At 37.6% G+C, this 17,591-nt stretch overlaps 1 protein-coding gene across 1 annotated transcript in view; it reads right to left on the minus strand.

The window, feature by feature from the left end:
* Positions 1-4,419: 4,419 nt before the first annotated feature.
* Positions 4,420-17,591, minus strand: part of LOC102230266 (exostosin-1b-like) — a 33,714-nt gene continuing 20,542 nt past the window's right edge. Inside the window, exons 3-11 of the mRNA XM_014468760.2 lie at positions 13,831-13,938; positions 13,099-13,218; positions 10,586-10,718; positions 9,721-9,839; positions 9,103-9,198; positions 6,860-6,949; positions 6,584-6,744; positions 6,316-6,487; positions 4,420-4,678 (exon numbers count right to left, since the gene is read on the minus strand). Of these exons, the coding sequence (XP_014324246.2) occupies positions 4,493-4,678; positions 6,316-6,487; positions 6,584-6,744; positions 6,860-6,949; positions 9,103-9,198; positions 9,721-9,839; positions 10,586-10,718; positions 13,099-13,218; positions 13,831-13,938 (1,185 nt within the window). The 3' untranslated portion in view covers positions 4,420-4,492. The remainder of the gene's footprint in view (positions 4,679-6,315; positions 6,488-6,583; positions 6,745-6,859; positions 6,950-9,102; positions 9,199-9,720; positions 9,840-10,585; positions 10,719-13,098; positions 13,219-13,830; positions 13,939-17,591) is intronic.

Genomic DNA, 17,591 nt, shown 5'->3' on the forward strand with positions numbered 1-17,591 from the left:
TGGATACGAACTCTGTTGAGTTGAGAAAGCGCCGAGAAGTAGCAACAAAGTTCTCTCCTGCAAGCTTAAGTTTATCTTTAAAAAAAAAAAAAAGAAAAAAGTTCACTTTTCATGCTAGGGTGATATCTGATGAAAAGATGATAGAGAGGGTAGAAAGGCTTTTTCTCAAGTTTAGCCTCAAGTCAGAGAGTTTTTAATCTAACAGCAGGGGAGAGTCCTGACAGCGCGCAAACTCTGATCCATCTCGGCTGCGAGATACGCATCTCATCAACGGGATTAAAACTTGGGCTAATTTGCATGTTATTTAATCAGGAACGACTGTCGGGAGATAAACCCCGTCGGTCGAGCGAAACTCTGCAGCAATTATGTCTTGACATTTCACAGGTCGGCTCATCAGAGAGTCATACTTCCGTCAGCCGCACATCTATAACTTGGAAAGTCTTCAGTGAAATGGGCCAGAGCGTTTCTCCTTTCAACCTGACACTATGATTCATCCTTCGGTACCATTTAAGCTTTGAAATTGCGCAGAGCTTTAGAGTAATGACTTTTCTTTTTTCTTTTTTTTTTTTTTGCCCAGTTAGACATCTCCCCCGTCTCTCTCTCTCTTTCTTTGTGTGTGTGTGTGTGTGTGTGTGTGCGTGTATTGTAGTTGCAGCAGTTGCTCCTGAAGTGCTTTCTCCAGCTGAGTTGGCGCAGGGGGATCATCTCAGATAGATGCCGTTATTTACGCAGCGTGTCTAAACCAATCATCCTGACAGAGAATTATGTAAACACGGCAGTTTCTTGGCGCAGGCTGAAGTGCGGACTGAAAGGGAAGCTGAAAGTATTACTTAGCTTGCATCTTGCTCAGTGGCTGCAGTGCATAAATCTAGGAATATGAAGTTGGGGAAATCGGAAAAAAAAAGGTTGCTTGCTGATTAGAAGGGGAACAAAGTGGCTGGATGTTTCTTAGCCCACTGCAACTTTGATTCTGTAGCAGCGCCTTTCATATTTTCCACATTTTGCCATACCCCTTTATATATATATATTTTTTACTAGGATTTTAAGTGATAGACCAACACAAAGTGGAGTGATACAGTCTGTTCCCCACATTATCTTTTATTAGAATTTCATGTTACACGGACATACAAAAACATAAAAAAGGAAAAAAACTGCAATCTTCCCCCCGACCCTAAAGACCCCCCAGCACAAAAAAAAGAGAAAAAAAATGTTTACATGTGTTTGGCAAGTTGTAAGATCTTTAAAAATAGATCTTACATTTTTTTTTCCAGTAAAAATAATTCTTTGTATTCAGCTCCCCTGACCCTAAATGTTGTAGGTGCGCCACTGCAGGTCCTTTGGAACATGCCTCCCACAGCTTTGGACTACAAAATTAAAACTTTCTTCCGACAATCTCTGAAGGTCAGTCAGTCACCTGGGGCGCAAGAACTTCCACTCCAGTCGCACGTCATTTCAATTCAATTTAAAAGTACTTTATCCCAAAGGGACCTGAAATGCGACTCATCTTATCACGGTTTCTTCAAAGTGGTTGTTGACTGTGATGCTGGGGAGCAATCTTCACCGGCAGTCAGTGCTGCAACGAATCCAGAGAGGCCTCTGACTGAAGAAGTGGCTTCTGTGTGACATGTCAACAGCTCAGTATTCAAGAAGCAGAGAATTTTCACATCAGCGTCAATTAGCAAGCTCTGCTAATCCATATCATTTGCTTTGGCTACTTGTCTTTAAATATCCGTGTAAAAGTTTAAACCTCAACTCATCTTGGATTCGGGGTCATAGTTCCAATATTATGCAACTTCTGAAGGTAAGCGAGTGGGCTGGATATTCTCTGAAATTAAAATTTGATTGATACATGTGAACGCCACGCATTCTTTCATTCAACTTCAGAAACGTGCGCCAAATTTGTGGCTGTGACAAAACGAGACTTCAAAAGATTTGGGAGGGCACTTTAAAAACAAAGCAAGCGGTAATAAACGCACATGAAGTTGGTTTATATCAAAGATTTTTATTTGACAATTGTTTCAATCTGTTTTTATAAAATTAATTAACAAAACCATGATTTTCTTTAACCACCTTTCCATCAGTCTTAAAAAAAAAGAAAAAAAAAACAAAAGAAAATAAAAAGCAAAGGGTCCAGGCTCGGAAGAGAGAGAGAGAGAGAGAGAAGGAAGCAGGCGGACATCGAGTCCAGAGATGAATCCTGTCAGATGTCCGTCCATAAATTACTGCGGCTGTGACGAACATGAGGAGGAGGAGGAGGAGGGTTGGAATCCCACAGTCTGACGCAAGGCAGGAAGTGGAGACGGGTGTAACAAGACACTGACAAACATCCCAGGAAAGTAAAAAACAGAAAATGGTATTAATAAACAACTAACAGTAAATCAGAGGTTTTAGTGTTAGAATGATCTGGGGTGTCATTAAGGTTTGATTTAAAAAAAAAAAAAAAAAAAAAAAAAAAAAGCATATTGAAGAACTGCCATTAAAATAACAAGGTCAGGATTTTTTGTGCAAGGCTGATGAAAATAAAAATCTCAAGTGTATTTCCTCTGAAGGCACATGAATACATAACTCCCCCCCCCCCCCCCCCCCCTCTGAAACATTAACCAACAAAAAAGAAAAAAAAACCATGTCATCCTTTATATTGCACCAAGTTCACGTCTAAAACAGAACTCTGTTTCAGCACGATGTTCATTCAGCTGGGATTGTTTATCAGCTTTCACGCCGATGACACATTCTCAGAAGTGGAGAGCAACACCGAGCGCCCTCTCCGTCTGTGGAGCTCCGGCACTAAAAAAACTCTTTCCCGTCGTTTTCACTCGCATTCCAGTCAGAAAGTACGTGATTAAGGAGGGAACGTGTGGCATTCCCCACTGCAGATGAAAAAATACAAACAAATGCTCCATTGGCACATAAAGGGAGGAGAATGAGCTCACCAAAACCATCTTTTCTTTCATCTTTAGAAAGCCATCACAAGATGAGTTGGAGGAAGGAGTTACTGGCTTTGACATGAAACAGCTTCACAAGATCTTACGATAACATGATATGACAGGTCAGAACAAAAAAACAACACTGAACTAGTTTGTTAATTGAGTATTTCTAAGTTAGACGGCATAATAAACCAGCGAGTGTAAAAACCCAATTTGATAGCAGATCCGGAACAAACGAGGGTCGATTTAGGTCTGAGGTGAATGCAGCTGGTCCATCGTGAAACATTCTTCATTGATTTTTATCAGAGCTACTGAGAGATTTCATATTTATTCACAAACATTTGGTGGATATGCTTCTCTGTGTCAGGTGCTTGCTGCTGCCTTATCTGCCATTTGACCAAATGAAATTGGACTAACAAATAAATTTCCCTCATTCACCAAAGCCCAAACAAGGAAACAAAAAAAGTTCTGTAGATTTCACAGTGGCTTTTGTTTTAATAGACCAGTTTCTGGCGTGTTGGCAAGCCGAGCCTCCCTTCACCAAGGCAACACACATGAAGCACCTGCATCCCTCAGGCTGGCATGTATTCAAGCAAACAATCCAGGTTCTTATCCGAGTCACTAAGAATGGAAAAAAATAATCTGCATCTCTATTCACATGTGGGCTACCTAGCTGTTCATGTTGGCTCTGGGCGAGGGAGATTGTTCAGAATGGCACATACAGACATTTGTTTGTTTGACTGCAAATGCAAAATATATTTTCATCAAACCGTTTTGATAATCTGGAAAATGCAACACATTATCAGTAATATGGAAAATAACAGATCACGGTGAGACGACACACACACACACACACACAAAAAAAAGACAGCAGGGCTATGAAGGCGCAAAATCTGCACCCGGTCTTCTATCTGTCATATTCCCAGATCCACAAAACCTTTTGATAAATGCTGAGGCATTGTCAGATCAACAATCACCAGCTGGTCTGGGGCTCTGAAGAGGATTTCAAACTTTTCTTTGTCCATCCTTGTTTAAGACAACAGAGGAGAAAAAAAGAAGAGAGTCATGCTGGCCATTTGTACACCGTATAAAAAAATAGTTGAACACGATCCGAAATAGTGTTGTCATCTCCGTAGTTATTAATATCCTGTCAGCAAAAGATGTTCACAAACATGTGCATAGTGTACAAACACACACAGTGTCACTTGCACTGGGTTTGTCAATGTTGGGGACTTTTATGCAGCAAGCTGTAATTTTCTGACTCTGTGACCAAAGGTGAGCAAATTTACCTGTTCAGGTAGCTATTGATGTTATGAGTTCAGTCGCCTGAACGACAAACACAAGACAGCAGCAGCTGAAAGGAGAGACAGAGAAGGACAACAAAGAAGACGGGAAAAAAATTGTGGCGTCCTTCACGTTGGTTCCAGTTTCTTCACTTCCTGTTTCCCTGGAACCAACTCTAAACGATCGTCTGCTCTTTTCTTCAAGTCACCCCCCCCCCCCCCCCCACTCAGTCTCCACATCTGTTGTGTCTGCAGAGCACAGGGAGCTGGGGGGCTCGGTGGGGGTTATAGCCTCTCGATTTCTCTGTATTTCTTCCTCAGTATCGACACCTGGTCTTTGAAGAGGACCGGGTCCAGCCTCATCTGGGAGTGGACCAGAGGCATGGTGCCAAACCAGCTGGCAAACTTGTTCATGCAGGTCTGACGCTGGGCGAAATGGTCCGGGTCAGCCCAACGGGACGCTCTGGAGCTCTGGGTCGAGGAAAGAGTAGCGGCAGAAAACAAATGAGTTCCGACAGGAAGAGGAAGGAAACGACTGAATGAATTATTCGTTTTGTGCTCCAGTGACCTTTCACAGCTGTTTTTTTTTTTTTTTTTCTGAAACCAGGCATGTTAGAAGAAAACAACTTCAATTTACAAATTACCACACTGTCCTTTTTGTCCTGAACGCACCGTGTGGCCTTTTGTAGTGTAATGTGTCAATTAGCTATAAGCTGCTACACTTTTCCCACAGTAAAATGAAAGCATTTTCAAGGCAAGTTTTCAAACTTTTCCAGCATTACACCTTAGAAATAAAAACAATACAAATTAACTAAAAAAAAAAAAGACACTTTCCATTCACTATTATATGACTAATTACTGTTATTAATAAATGTCTTTTATACTATTTTAGCTTACATTCCTACGTCTTGTGGCAAGGAAAAGGTAAACTAAAATAAAACAAAAGTTTATGTCTTGAAATGTCTCACACACACTCTACACACCTGACTTGTCCGTGAACAAAACACAAATTTAAGAAAAAATAAATAAATCCCCCAATTTCAATAAGGCTGCATAATGTATAAAATATAAGCATAACTTTATTTCAATTACACAGTCAATAAGTTATTGAGTCATTAGTAATAATAAATATTCAAAAATAAAATAAAATAAATGTTCCAGCTACTTTTTATGGCAATTGGCAAATAGAAATAATTTTTGGTAATTCTAACTAACCTAAAACAAGAAAAGTTTAGTCTGATTTAACTTCAGACAGTGAGAAAAAAAACCCTCCATATATGCGTCTTTTCAGAAGGTGTATGAAAATATCTATGTGTATGTGAATAACATTACTCAAACTGAGGTTTTCAATCAAAAGATTGTACTTTATTACACTTTACCTCTTCTGTTAAAAGACCTTATGTTTGTTTCTGAGGTACAGCAATAATGTTAGTGGGTCAATTGGACCCGGGGAGTGTTTTATCATGCAATAGTGTCAGAAACCAAAATATTCCTCCAAAACATTTTTGTATCTGATTATTAACTCCATTACTAACCATTTCAATCAATATTTGTGCAATGATGTTTTTTTTATTTCTCACAAATAAAGGATCAATGACGACAAGTTACTCATTTACTCTTTCGGACATAAAAAATGGAATTTAAACTTTTTTATGTCGACTGAAAAAAACCAACAACAAAAAAAAAAACAATTTCCTTGAATTTGATCTTTTGTAAAAAAGAAAAAAAAATTATATTACATTGTAAATGTGTAAAATGAATACATTTTCAATTTATATGTAGTGTGCACCTATTAAGACAAATAGAAAAAGTTTCATGCAAAAAAAATATTTCCAACTATTTAAAAAAAAAAAAAAGTAAACTTTAAAACAGGTCAATTTTAACCGCAACATAATAGGAGGGTTAAGAGACTTTAGACAGAAGCCAGGCCCTGTCCAAACCTTGAAAACATCCAATTGAAATTGAAACATTTTCAAGGTTATCAAGCACAAGTACAAACCCTGTATTAGTAATCCCTGAATTACCACGGTCAGATTCAAATAAATCAGCTTAATCTCACCATCCAAATAAATACAAATCACCAGTGAATGTGAAAGGTTGCGTCTCACCTGTCCCATCATGGTTTCCTTGTATTGTTTCTTTTGCGTGACCTTAATGGGCGGTAGCTTAGTAACGGATGACACAAGGAAATTCATAAGAATGTCTTCGCAGTTTGACATTTGGTCAACCATTGTCCTCAGGCTGGCTGGAAGGTAGGTGGTGTACAAGTAGTGGTAATATCTGTGGGAGGAGTGTGACACGGAGAACAATGGAGCGCTTAGAAGACAAGGTGGCCCAAAACCGCGTTGGTGGAAAATGAAAAACAAAAGAGTGTACTTGTGGTAGATGGCGGCTCCGGTCAGCACCATGGAGTAGTCGTTGGTCCACTTGGAGGTGTAGCCCCAGCGCTCCTTGCTGCTGTCCCAGAAGTGACTGCGGGCCGGGTAGCCGACGATGCGGTCGGGGAAACTCTGCCACACAGTGAAGGCAAAGTCCACCTGCGGCCAGATCGCAGATTTAAAAACTTTTTTAAAAAGTAGCAAAGCACTCGTACCAAAAAATGACAAAAACAGAGTGAATAAGAAAGCTTTCTTCGTATAACAGGAGGCTAACCTCTGTGGTGGACAGCACAGTGTCTTCATCCAGACTGAGGACAGCGTCTGTGGGGATGGTGTCGTAGGGAAGGAAGCGGCTGCTTATCACCTGGTAGGAGTTGGAAAACAAACGGACAGAGAGAGGCGTGTGACGGTTGCCGACAGTCAGTAAACAGTTGCGTCATTTTATTGCAGCTGCAGACAAATGTGTTAGCATCCCTAACAGAGATGTGCAAGCAATCTTCAAAATAAATTTTAATTTAAACACAGTAGCAAATGTTTATTCAGAGGGAAAAAACTGAATGTTTTTTTTTAAGTCACTACTTGTACAAGTGTTGCTAATCCTGCTTTTAATACTTGTTACAATCCCATTTTGCCAATAAAACATTTATTCTTCGCTTCTCTTTCATAAGGTTGCAGCATCGAGAGGAGAATCTTTGACCTTCAGTGTTCGCTCTGATGCACTCTTCTGCTCACGCCACAGGTTTTCTATAGCAGTTATGTCTGAGCCATAAGATAGCCCAGAAAGACGGTTGATTTTGGGTATTGTGTTGATTTGGCCCCAACTTTTACGTCATTTTCCTTATCATAAGCACAAGGTCATTCATACTCCTGATTGATATGGATTTAAAATTTTGTACATTTAATCAAGAACTTTGTTTTCTGAGAGGAGATGAGATTTGCATTTCAAAAGATAAACCAAAATAAAAGGAGTATCAACTCTGAAGTAAAAAAAAATCAGTTTTGTTCAGGCTTTAGAAAGAAAATGGTCTAATTTTTCATTCCCTGCACAGCTTCTGGTTGAGACTCTGATCAACTCAAAAACATTAATATCATTTCCAGCCAAAAAAAACAAACAAAAAAAACACGTTAGTAGAATTAAAAAAATTCCTTTAGACCTAAATCTCCCAAGCACATAAATCCTTTTGGGTCCAACTAGAAACACCTTCTGGTACTTCAAATAGTTTATAATGCTATGCTAGGGTTCACAGGGCATTAGGAAGAGAAACAGGCCCACAGCATCACTTACTCTCATAGAATCGACTCATAGTCACCGTCTGTGGTGGCAAAACAAACGACTCCAATGGTGAGTGGCTAAAAGAAAATAACTACTGTAATGCTCAGGAAAACTGAAAGTAGTGGATTACTATTTTTAAACAGGTATAAGAGCCTTTGATCAACTAAGAAAGTATACATATAAAAACACCCCTTTTAGTTATATTGTTTTTTAAAAAAAAAGGTTGCATAATTCTTTTCTCAACATTTTACCCAGTGAACAAATGTTATTGTTCACTAGCTGAACAGTTGGTTTTTTTCCCCCTCAGCAAGAGTTTGCGTCACTGTAATACAAGATGAATGTATTTTAAAGCTTTTGTGTGAAAACTAATGTGTGTGTGTAGTTCCTCCCTTTCAAGAAACAGCAGGTTCTTTGTGGTGGATTGTATTACAGCTATTCAATGACAAACTCCTAACATGAATGTATCAGCTGAGAATAAAACTGGCATTATGGCAGCTTGCTGAGAGTTGGTCTGAACTGAGTTCACTGTAGTGAGCTGTCAGACTCGACAACAAAGGCTTTCTGCACTTGGTAATTTGTTCATATACAAACCATATACCAGCTGTGACAACCTGCTGCGTAGCAGAGGGAAGCCAAATATCTTGAGCTTTCCAATACACATTAAAAAGGAATAAAGCACAAAAAGCTATATGAACGTTTAGTACTGCGAAGTATATTCTCAAAAAAGTGACTGATATTTCAGCGAGACCTCGAGAAATTGAGTCCAAATATTATTCCCTGACATTAGCAGCTTAATCTCAGGAAACTCTTTATGGCCGTCAGAATTTTCTAAACTGTTCTGACCCGCCTGTGAAGCAGCTTTTATTAATGCTCCCTTTTGAGTAATTTAAAATGTCATAAAAATTAATTTAACATCATTTATTCAACAGGCTGTAAAACCGGAACTTTATGGACTTTCCACAACGCTCATTACAACCGTTTTTTATGGCGGGAAACAACCAAAGAATTACAGGATATTTACCTGATAAATTTTCTCTTCTTTTAACAAATCATAACATTTGGCCTGAAGTCATAAAAGGATATTCAGAAAGCAACTCTTTCTGAATATCTTTTGTAGATTAGTATCTGACAGCAGTTTTCAACATTTCAAACGTGCGTAAACAGCCCAGGTCAAAATGTTGTGACTTCTAGGGTGAAATGCAGTGATGTGTTCAGTGGCGGAGGATTATGGCTCAGAGGTTTACCTTGCTTTCTCCTTCTATGACAATAAAAGGAACCGAGGTGGCGGGCCAGCGGTGTTTGGCAGGAAGAGGCTTGTCGCAATTCCAAAGAACGATCACCTGCATGGAGAAAACAGGCGACATGAATCACCCTCATTTGCATGTTTCTGAACGTAGGAGTTGTTTTGATTCAAGCGACTGTTGACTGTTATAACAGTCTTATAGCAGAACGTCATACACTACTGTTGTATGTGAGGCACAACAACACCAGCTCAGTTACACCTGTAGTGTATTTTTCCCTGCAGTGTGAACAGGAATATTAAAACGATATGAGGAAAAAATAAAGACCGACAGGTTGGATCTGCTGCAGCAGGAATGTCTCCAAATGATCGTAACATATTTCTGTCATTCCTCAAATGTGAATAATAAGCTCATTTAACAAGCAGTTTAAATTGATCAGGTAGACCCCAGAAATTACACCAGCACAATGACGACTCCAAGCTGCTCTGCTGTTTCCGCTAACTGGTAAACAGTTTAGACTGGTTTGTTTGGGGATGGGACAACCTTCTGTATTCATTTTGATCAATGACACTTTCATGGAGTAACACATGAGGAACAAGTGGGAATCAATGTGTCGATCACCTGAGCACAGTACTGGGATTTGGCAACGGCTACAAGCAGCTTCATCACTGGCTGGGACTGGGAGACCAGTGGGGTGACCACATGAATGATTGCTGTAAACTTCGGGTACGGCTTGATACCTGCGGGGGAGAACATAATACTGTCATTAAAGCTTACAGGGTAAGAATTGTAATTGCAATGGACGACTATGGACGTATACAGGATATGTGGACGTTTAAACAGTCAAAAGGCAAAAAATAGTAAACCTGGATTATATCAATTAAGTGAAAACTATCAAATCCCCCATTTTGTTTTAGAATAATAAAACTTTGTTAATTGATTGTTTTGGAAGGAACCATAACCTCAAATATCAGCTCGTAATTGGTTTAGTCTCTTACTCAAACAAATATTTGTTGGAAAGAAAATAAAAAACTCCTTCAAGGTCTATGGAACCCGTTAGAAAGATAACATAATGTTTCCGGCTGATGATGCTGGTACCAAAACATAAACAGAAAATCAAGTTCAAAGAGAAATAAGTTCAAAGGAACATGTAATTATTGCAGTATGAAAAAAAACATGAGTTGTAAAATTACCCTGAGAAAAATAAATCTGCAGCAGTTCTGTTTTTGAATAAAGTAAGTACAGGTTATAATCCTGTGTAAAAAAAAAAAAAAGTCACAATAGAGCAAAAAACCAAGCAGTTCTATAACATGATGGTAAGTTTTTCTATGAGACATCATGATTTATTAATTTTTTTGTTGTTGTTGTCTGTTCTGGGGTCGAGTCACAGAGATAAAAGTCTGTCAAAAATTGAAAATTATTATAAGGGGAGCTTGTGTTAAGTGACCTGAGCTCACAATACAAGGCGCAGCAATAACCTACTGACCCAGCGTAGCGTAGAAGAAGGGGAAATCCCCCAGGTGAGTGGAGTAGCGAGGCAGAGTGAAGAGCCCACCAGGAAGGCTGTTCCACATGAGGCTACTTCTGGAGTTGTGCTCCAGAACACGATCCTGGATGATCTAACATTATAGTGGAGAGGAAGATGGATCATTTAAAAAAAAAATAAAGAACATCATTTCAATAATTACTACTGATCTGCTTCTAATGACATTTTTCAGAAACAAACTCAACTCTCTGCCGCTGACTATTTTTTCTTAAACGTCTTGAATGTAATAAGTTTTGATAAACATTCAACAGTTATCTACAAAAAAGCCCCACAAACAACAAATACTTAAACTTTAAAAAGCTATGGTATGTTGCTTATGATGCAATAAAATAACGCCCTTCAGCATCTTATCTTTGAAAACACAAAAGCTTTGAAGTTTACTGGTTCAGTTCTTAAAAGTCAACCATTAAGAATTAATTTTGTTTTTCAGACTAAAAAAAAAAAGAAAGAAAAGATTGTCATAAGGGTTATATCTCGCAGCATTAATCATTCCCTCTTGATAAAAACCACTTTGAGAACCAAGGAACAAGATATTTTTTATAAAATGTCAAGGATATTTTATAAAAAATTTATAATTTTTTATAAAATATAATTCAGAATTTATAATGAAGCAACAGATAAAGGCTAAAACATAATGCAACTCGTCTCTTCTGTTATGTTTGTAGTAGGGCTGCAATGATTAATCAAATTAATCCAAATTAATTGATTACTGACTTAATCGTCAACTAATTTAGTGTAGACTCAAAAAAAAAAATGCTATTTGGTGAAAAAAAAATAATCATGCAACAATTCTATTGCAATTTGGGAAATAAAAAGCTTACTTTCTTATTTAAAAAGGGGATTAAATCAATAATTTATTTGCATCTTTTAATGTATTTCTAATATTGCAGAAAAAGGCTCAAGTGGCTAAATGAAAACTTTGTAGAATGTGAATTTTTTTATCCGACTGTCAGAATAATTAATAGATTAATCTATTACTAAAATAATCGTTAGTTGCAGCCCTAGTTTGCAGTAAAATATTTGGAATCACATAATGATAGGCTTATAAAAATTGCACATCTGAAGCCAAAACATGGCTGCCGGAAAAGAGTTAAGATACGGAAAGTGTAAACAGATTGTAGATAAGCTGCTTGGTTCTGCAACTTCATGCTGCTGTGCCGTTAGAGAAAAATCCACCTCTGTACATCAGTGCCTTTGCTTTTATCAAAAGATGGAGGCTAATGGTGTGACCTATTGCTGGCTCGGCCTCACATGCAATACAAAATTGAGATAACTTCGAAAAGCTTCTCTATTCCAGGTGTCACTCAGGTAATTTACCAACTACTTCAAAGTTCAAGGTCCACTGCTGACATATGAAGGTATAACGGCGATGATGCTTGGGAGCTTAGTGACGATGAACTATGCTGACACAAAAAGCCTGCTGTACTCATAAGGAACTTTAGACATTCCCTCGGCTGGTGTCTCGCGCCCTTGTCAATTTCTATTCTTCTCGGCTCTCATCTTCGGCCGTTTGCAATTCTAACCCGGCAGCAGCTTGATCGGCTGGTACTCACCGGGAGGAAGGCAGATAAATAAATGGAGCTTGACAGAAACAAACTACTGATGTGACTGATAGCCAAGACAGAACAGGATGCTGCATCAGAAATATTGGCAGACCTCTTCTTACAACAGACTTCTGTATTACTCAATCTAGAAGCTACACAGTTCCCAGCTGTATGTCACTGCAAATCTGGTAGTAAGGATGCATCATGCATATGGTTGATATCCAAATTTTTCACTTGATAACCCTTAAAAGACTTGTTTATTTGATCTAACAATTAAATAAATAGCTTTTATGAACAAAATGTGGAATTTTTTACAATATTAATGTAGAAAACAGAGCTGCAACTAACAATTATTTTAGTCATCGATTATTCTAGCGATTAATCGGATTAAAAAGATTGGCACATTGTGCAGATTTTTAATTTAAGCTACGTTATACAGTATTAGGAATGCATTAAAAGATGCTAATAAAAAACTCAATTCTTTTTTTAAGCTAGTAAAACATTTTTTGCCTAAAATGCAATAACATAGCATTCCTTCAGTGAAAGCCTGATTATTTGGAGGGGGATTAATCTGCAGCTAAAACATGCTTGACTTGAGGAGTTTTGGGAAAAACATATTTAAAGACAAGTTATATATTAAATGCAAAATGTACATATATTTTGTACATTCTCAGCTTCATTGCTACTCTGAATATGTTGTTCGTTCAGCAATTACCCTTTTTTTGAATCTGCATAATCCAGGTGACAATTAATCTATTACCAAATTAGTTGACAATTATTTTAATAATCGATTAATCACAATTAATCGTTTCATCCGTAGTAGAAATGCAAGGGTTAAAGTTAGGGTTATATAGAATAGATGATGGTGTATAAATTCTTTTTGTGCGTGTTGGGTATGTGTTGGTGTACCTCCAGCGTGGTCAACACTATCTTCTCCACAGAATTGAAGTAAGCCTCCCACAGAAGCTGCGTCTGCTGTCTCAGAGACAGAATCTTGTCCTGGTGGATGGAGCGTACTGTCGAAGGGATCTGGGACAGAGATGGGATGGGACAAAAAAAAAACCCAACAACAATTAGATAACTGACCCACTTTAGTGAGAACATAAAACATTTAATTTATCATGCAGGCACTCTAGTGTGGACTTCCTACTACAGATGAACACAAGAAAAGATGTTTTATAACGACGTGTAAAATGACAGAAATCCAGTCTGCTTTAAACAGGAAGAACATTAAAAATAAAAAAAATCAGGCTGTTTAAGAAATTGGGACTCCAACAGATAACAGGAAGGCTGCATGTTTTACAGGGGAGTTGGGTTTTATCTAGTTGAGCTTTCATGCAACCAATGGAAGGTACTCATTATGGACAATAAAGCAATCTGTGCTAACTGCAAATATAAAATGCTAAAAACATCTAAAATGTGTACAACTTCAATGATCCGTCATCACGAGAAGGCAAAAACGAATATGTTCAATTTAAGAGAAATTGGACTCTGCTAAATTTAGAATGTGCAGGCCCAAAGAAAACAAAAAAACTCACATCGGAAATCACTAACACGAACCTGATTGGTGCATTTCTAACAAAAAGGAAGCAATCAAACCCAATGTAGGTTTTAAACTTCAGTTATTTACAGTGTTTCTACCTGCAACAGTAGTCTTTCATCCCCAATCACAGCTGCCGTGTTCCAGTCGATGATTTCTGAGAAGGGAAGCTCCCAGCCGTTGCTGAGCATCACTGGCACACAAGCTGCCTGCAACATCATCATGTGCAAACAAAAGATGAGCAATCTCCCATCATCTATCTATTTGCTCAAACAAACAGGCCTCAGCATCTGATCTGGAGAAGCTAGCTACTCCAGAGTCTTAAATTTCTTATATTTAGCTGGAACTTTTTAGGGATCATTACTTTACTGTATATTCAGGATCTACAGAAAACAAGTTAGATCTGAAACATTTCTAAATCCCTGTGTAGTCACACATAGACCTGTCATGATCAATTTTGCTGGATGATAAAATGACCCAGAAATGATTGTGGTAAATGATTATCACCTTGAGACCATTTTCAACTAATACAACAATGATGGCATATTAATGCAAAAAATAAAAACCCAACTAGTTTCTAAAGAACATTTGAAACATCCAAAATAAACAAAAGAACAGCATATTTAAAATGGATAATGAAATCTAACCAAAATTACATTTAAAAAATTATTAATTATTCACCTTCCATAGGGAAACAGAGAAAAATGTGGCAGTTAGCACTTTTATTAAAAACAAACAAAACAGAGATAACATATTAAAGGAGAGCATCTTGTTAAAATGTAAATTATCAATCGATTAATTGTTTTATTGCTTATCATGACAGGCTAAGTCACAAAAGACAACTGGACATATTTCACATTAACGTTTCATTGATATACTTGCTCAAACTTAACACAATATTAAGCACTATTTCAGAAACAAACATGTTCAGAAGGACATAAGCAAAAGCATACCAGAACATTAATCCCCTGTTTCTAATAGCTTAATATTCTTTCAGCATGTGTGTTTGTTTGGATCCATGTTCTTACAAACTGATTCAGTCAGCTGAGTGTGTGTGTGTGTGTGTGTGTGTGGGATAGTAAAAGCAGCCTCTTGCCAGCAGTGACAGGCTCTGTAATCTGCTAAGCGGGATACCATTCACCGATTGGTCATTGAGCACACGCGCACACGCCTACACACACACACACACCCACACATTTGTCCCGACACACACATTCCTACACTGGATTGCGTCTGCGTTTCTCTAATCTGCGTAGTGTCATTAGCATAGGTAGCAATCTGCTCAAAGGCTGCCAAGCTTTACCTGCTTATCTGCTCTCACACAGCAATCCACTCCAGAGTCCTGCACTCCAATCCTCTCCTTCGTCATAATATCACACCAGCGTACAACAGTCATTAAAACATCTGAGCTGGGGAAACCAGATGCATGAAACATTTTTTCCCCTCCAATTCCTTCTGAATTGCACAACCTGATCTGAAGTGTGCTGCACTGAGATTCTCCACTACTTTCTGGCTGTCCATCTGAAAACCTCCCTATGGCACTATGACTACACAGTAAACCATGTTCGACTAACTGGTTGAAATATATCAACGTCTGCCCGACTTAAGGCCAGGAGTGTGAATTCATAGACACACACACACACTCAGACCACAGTCCAGAGTTGTACGACAGCAAATGTCTTCCTGTCAGCTCACCTGATCTCGTCACTAACTCCCCAGGGAAGTAATTATTATCTTGTCACATACAGATCAGACAAACTGTCCACTTTCTTCTGAGGTCAAAGGTCATAGTTATTCTAAGGTCACTGACTACAACATTCTAAACAAATATCACAGAACAAAAATGAGTTTAGAAACTAATATTTTGTTTGACATAAAACTAAAATGGTTTTATATATATGTAGTACACACATATTGCCTCATGTGCAGAAGTATATTTCTATTAGCACAGCCTGCTCAATGTGTATGAAGGAGGAAAAAAACTCAACAATTTTCTGCTTCGAGTGTGATATACATAATCTATAAATCCGGTGTTAAAAAAGGCACTCTGCATCCTGCAATGGACGCATTAAACTGCAGGAACGATTTGAAATCCGATTTGAGCTTAATTTACAGCCAGCAGCTCTCTCAATTAAAATCAAATTTGTATTTTATCAAGAGGACTGAAGGATTTCCATTTCTATCTCGGTTTTACAGGTAGAAAGTGCAGTCTCATTGTATCAATAGTAACAATTGTAATTATTATCAGGTTATAGCCATTTATCGGACAAAAACGTGATGACAACCATCTGCTATCTTAAGCAATTCAGCACTTATTGAGTTTAAAAGTGATTTCTACAAAATGACAAAAATCAGCTGTGAATGCCCCTTTTGAGTTTTGCAAGAAATTCTTTTTGTAGAATTGCAAAAGTTTAAGGTAAATCTTTAAAATATTGACTTGAAAGGGGTGATTATTTATGCAATCACTAATTTTATGTAAAAAAAAAAGAAGAAAAAAAGAAGTTTTTATTATTTTGCAGAAATCACCTTTCACTTTCACATTAAAGTATGTTTTCTTTTTTCATAAAATATTTTGGGGATGAATTAAAAGGAAATCTTTCTGTCTGAGGGATGGTCTTTTAGTTTTTATTAAATAAGGGTAAAACTAACCAAGCGAGTAAATACTTTTTATAGGTACTGTAACGTTTAATCAGTTCTGCACTGCAATGAATTTTGTTTTGCTGTAATACAATTTAGTTGATGTGGTTGTGTTGGATTGTACTGGAATAAATTTACCTGATTTGAATTCATTTACCTTGTAAAGGGCCTTGACAGATGCTTATTATGAATAGGTGGTATAGAAATAAGCTTGACATAATTTATTCCTTTATCATTAGGAGGCTTTTCTGCCATACGCAAAAAAATGTATCACTATTTTTGATAATGAAAACACCTGTAGTTTTCTTGCAAACAGTGATGATAGTTTAATTTTTTTTCTTTTAACAAAAATATGGATTATCCCTGTAGTCTGTGGATATGGGTTTTAGAGGAAATAAAGAACCTAATGATGCTACATTTGCAAAGAAATACTCTTTGAAGAGAACTTTAGCAGCTTGCTTTCTGTTTCTACTTGATAACAGAAGAACCCCTGTTCTTCTAACACAGTGGAAATGCAGAGAATGGCAAATAAGATTAAAGTCACTGAAGTGAAACTGCCTATTAAGTGGATTTCGACATTAGCTTGTACTGTGCTCATGGTGTAAAATCAAGAGAGCTTTACAATCTCTAGGAATGATATGACTCACACCGATCTGATTTTGGGAACACAATGAAAAAGCTGCCAGTATAAAACATGTTTTCCCCATCCTAGTTACATAAGTGAAAATAATTGAGAGGCTTTAATTCTGAAAGGTTAAAATTTTACATTTTACACACCAAGACAGTCTTGTTTTGTTGACATCACTAAGACATACATTAAACAATAAAGTCCCATAAAACACATTTTCTGATCATCTTAACCCTGTTAGTCATATTGTGAGAATACAATTTAAGAAGAATATTTGGGGCGTGGAAGTTATGCATGAGAGATACCATTTTTCACAAGATATAACATTAGTTCTACTAACAAGGGTAGCTGTATGAGTACATGGCTGCAGGTGAAAAGATGCCTTTTGGGGGTGTTAGAGAAGCTGGTGTAATATCCTTCAATACTTTTGAGGGTGACAGGGATGCTTTAATATTTGGAAGAATGCAAACACACAGCTGTAGGGTAGAGAGATGAGATATTGATGGTCTGGGAATGCTCCCATATAAAGGAAAAAACAAAAATCAGCAGAGTTTCTTGTCTCATCTTATATTTTTATTGTTATTTTCCTCTGGAGAG

The sequence above is a fragment of the Xiphophorus maculatus genome, chromosome 3, assembly GCF_002775205.1.
Source record: "Xiphophorus maculatus strain JP 163 A chromosome 3, X_maculatus-5.0-male, whole genome shotgun sequence".
NCBI lineage: Eukaryota > Metazoa > Chordata > Actinopteri > Cyprinodontiformes > Poeciliidae > Xiphophorus > Xiphophorus maculatus.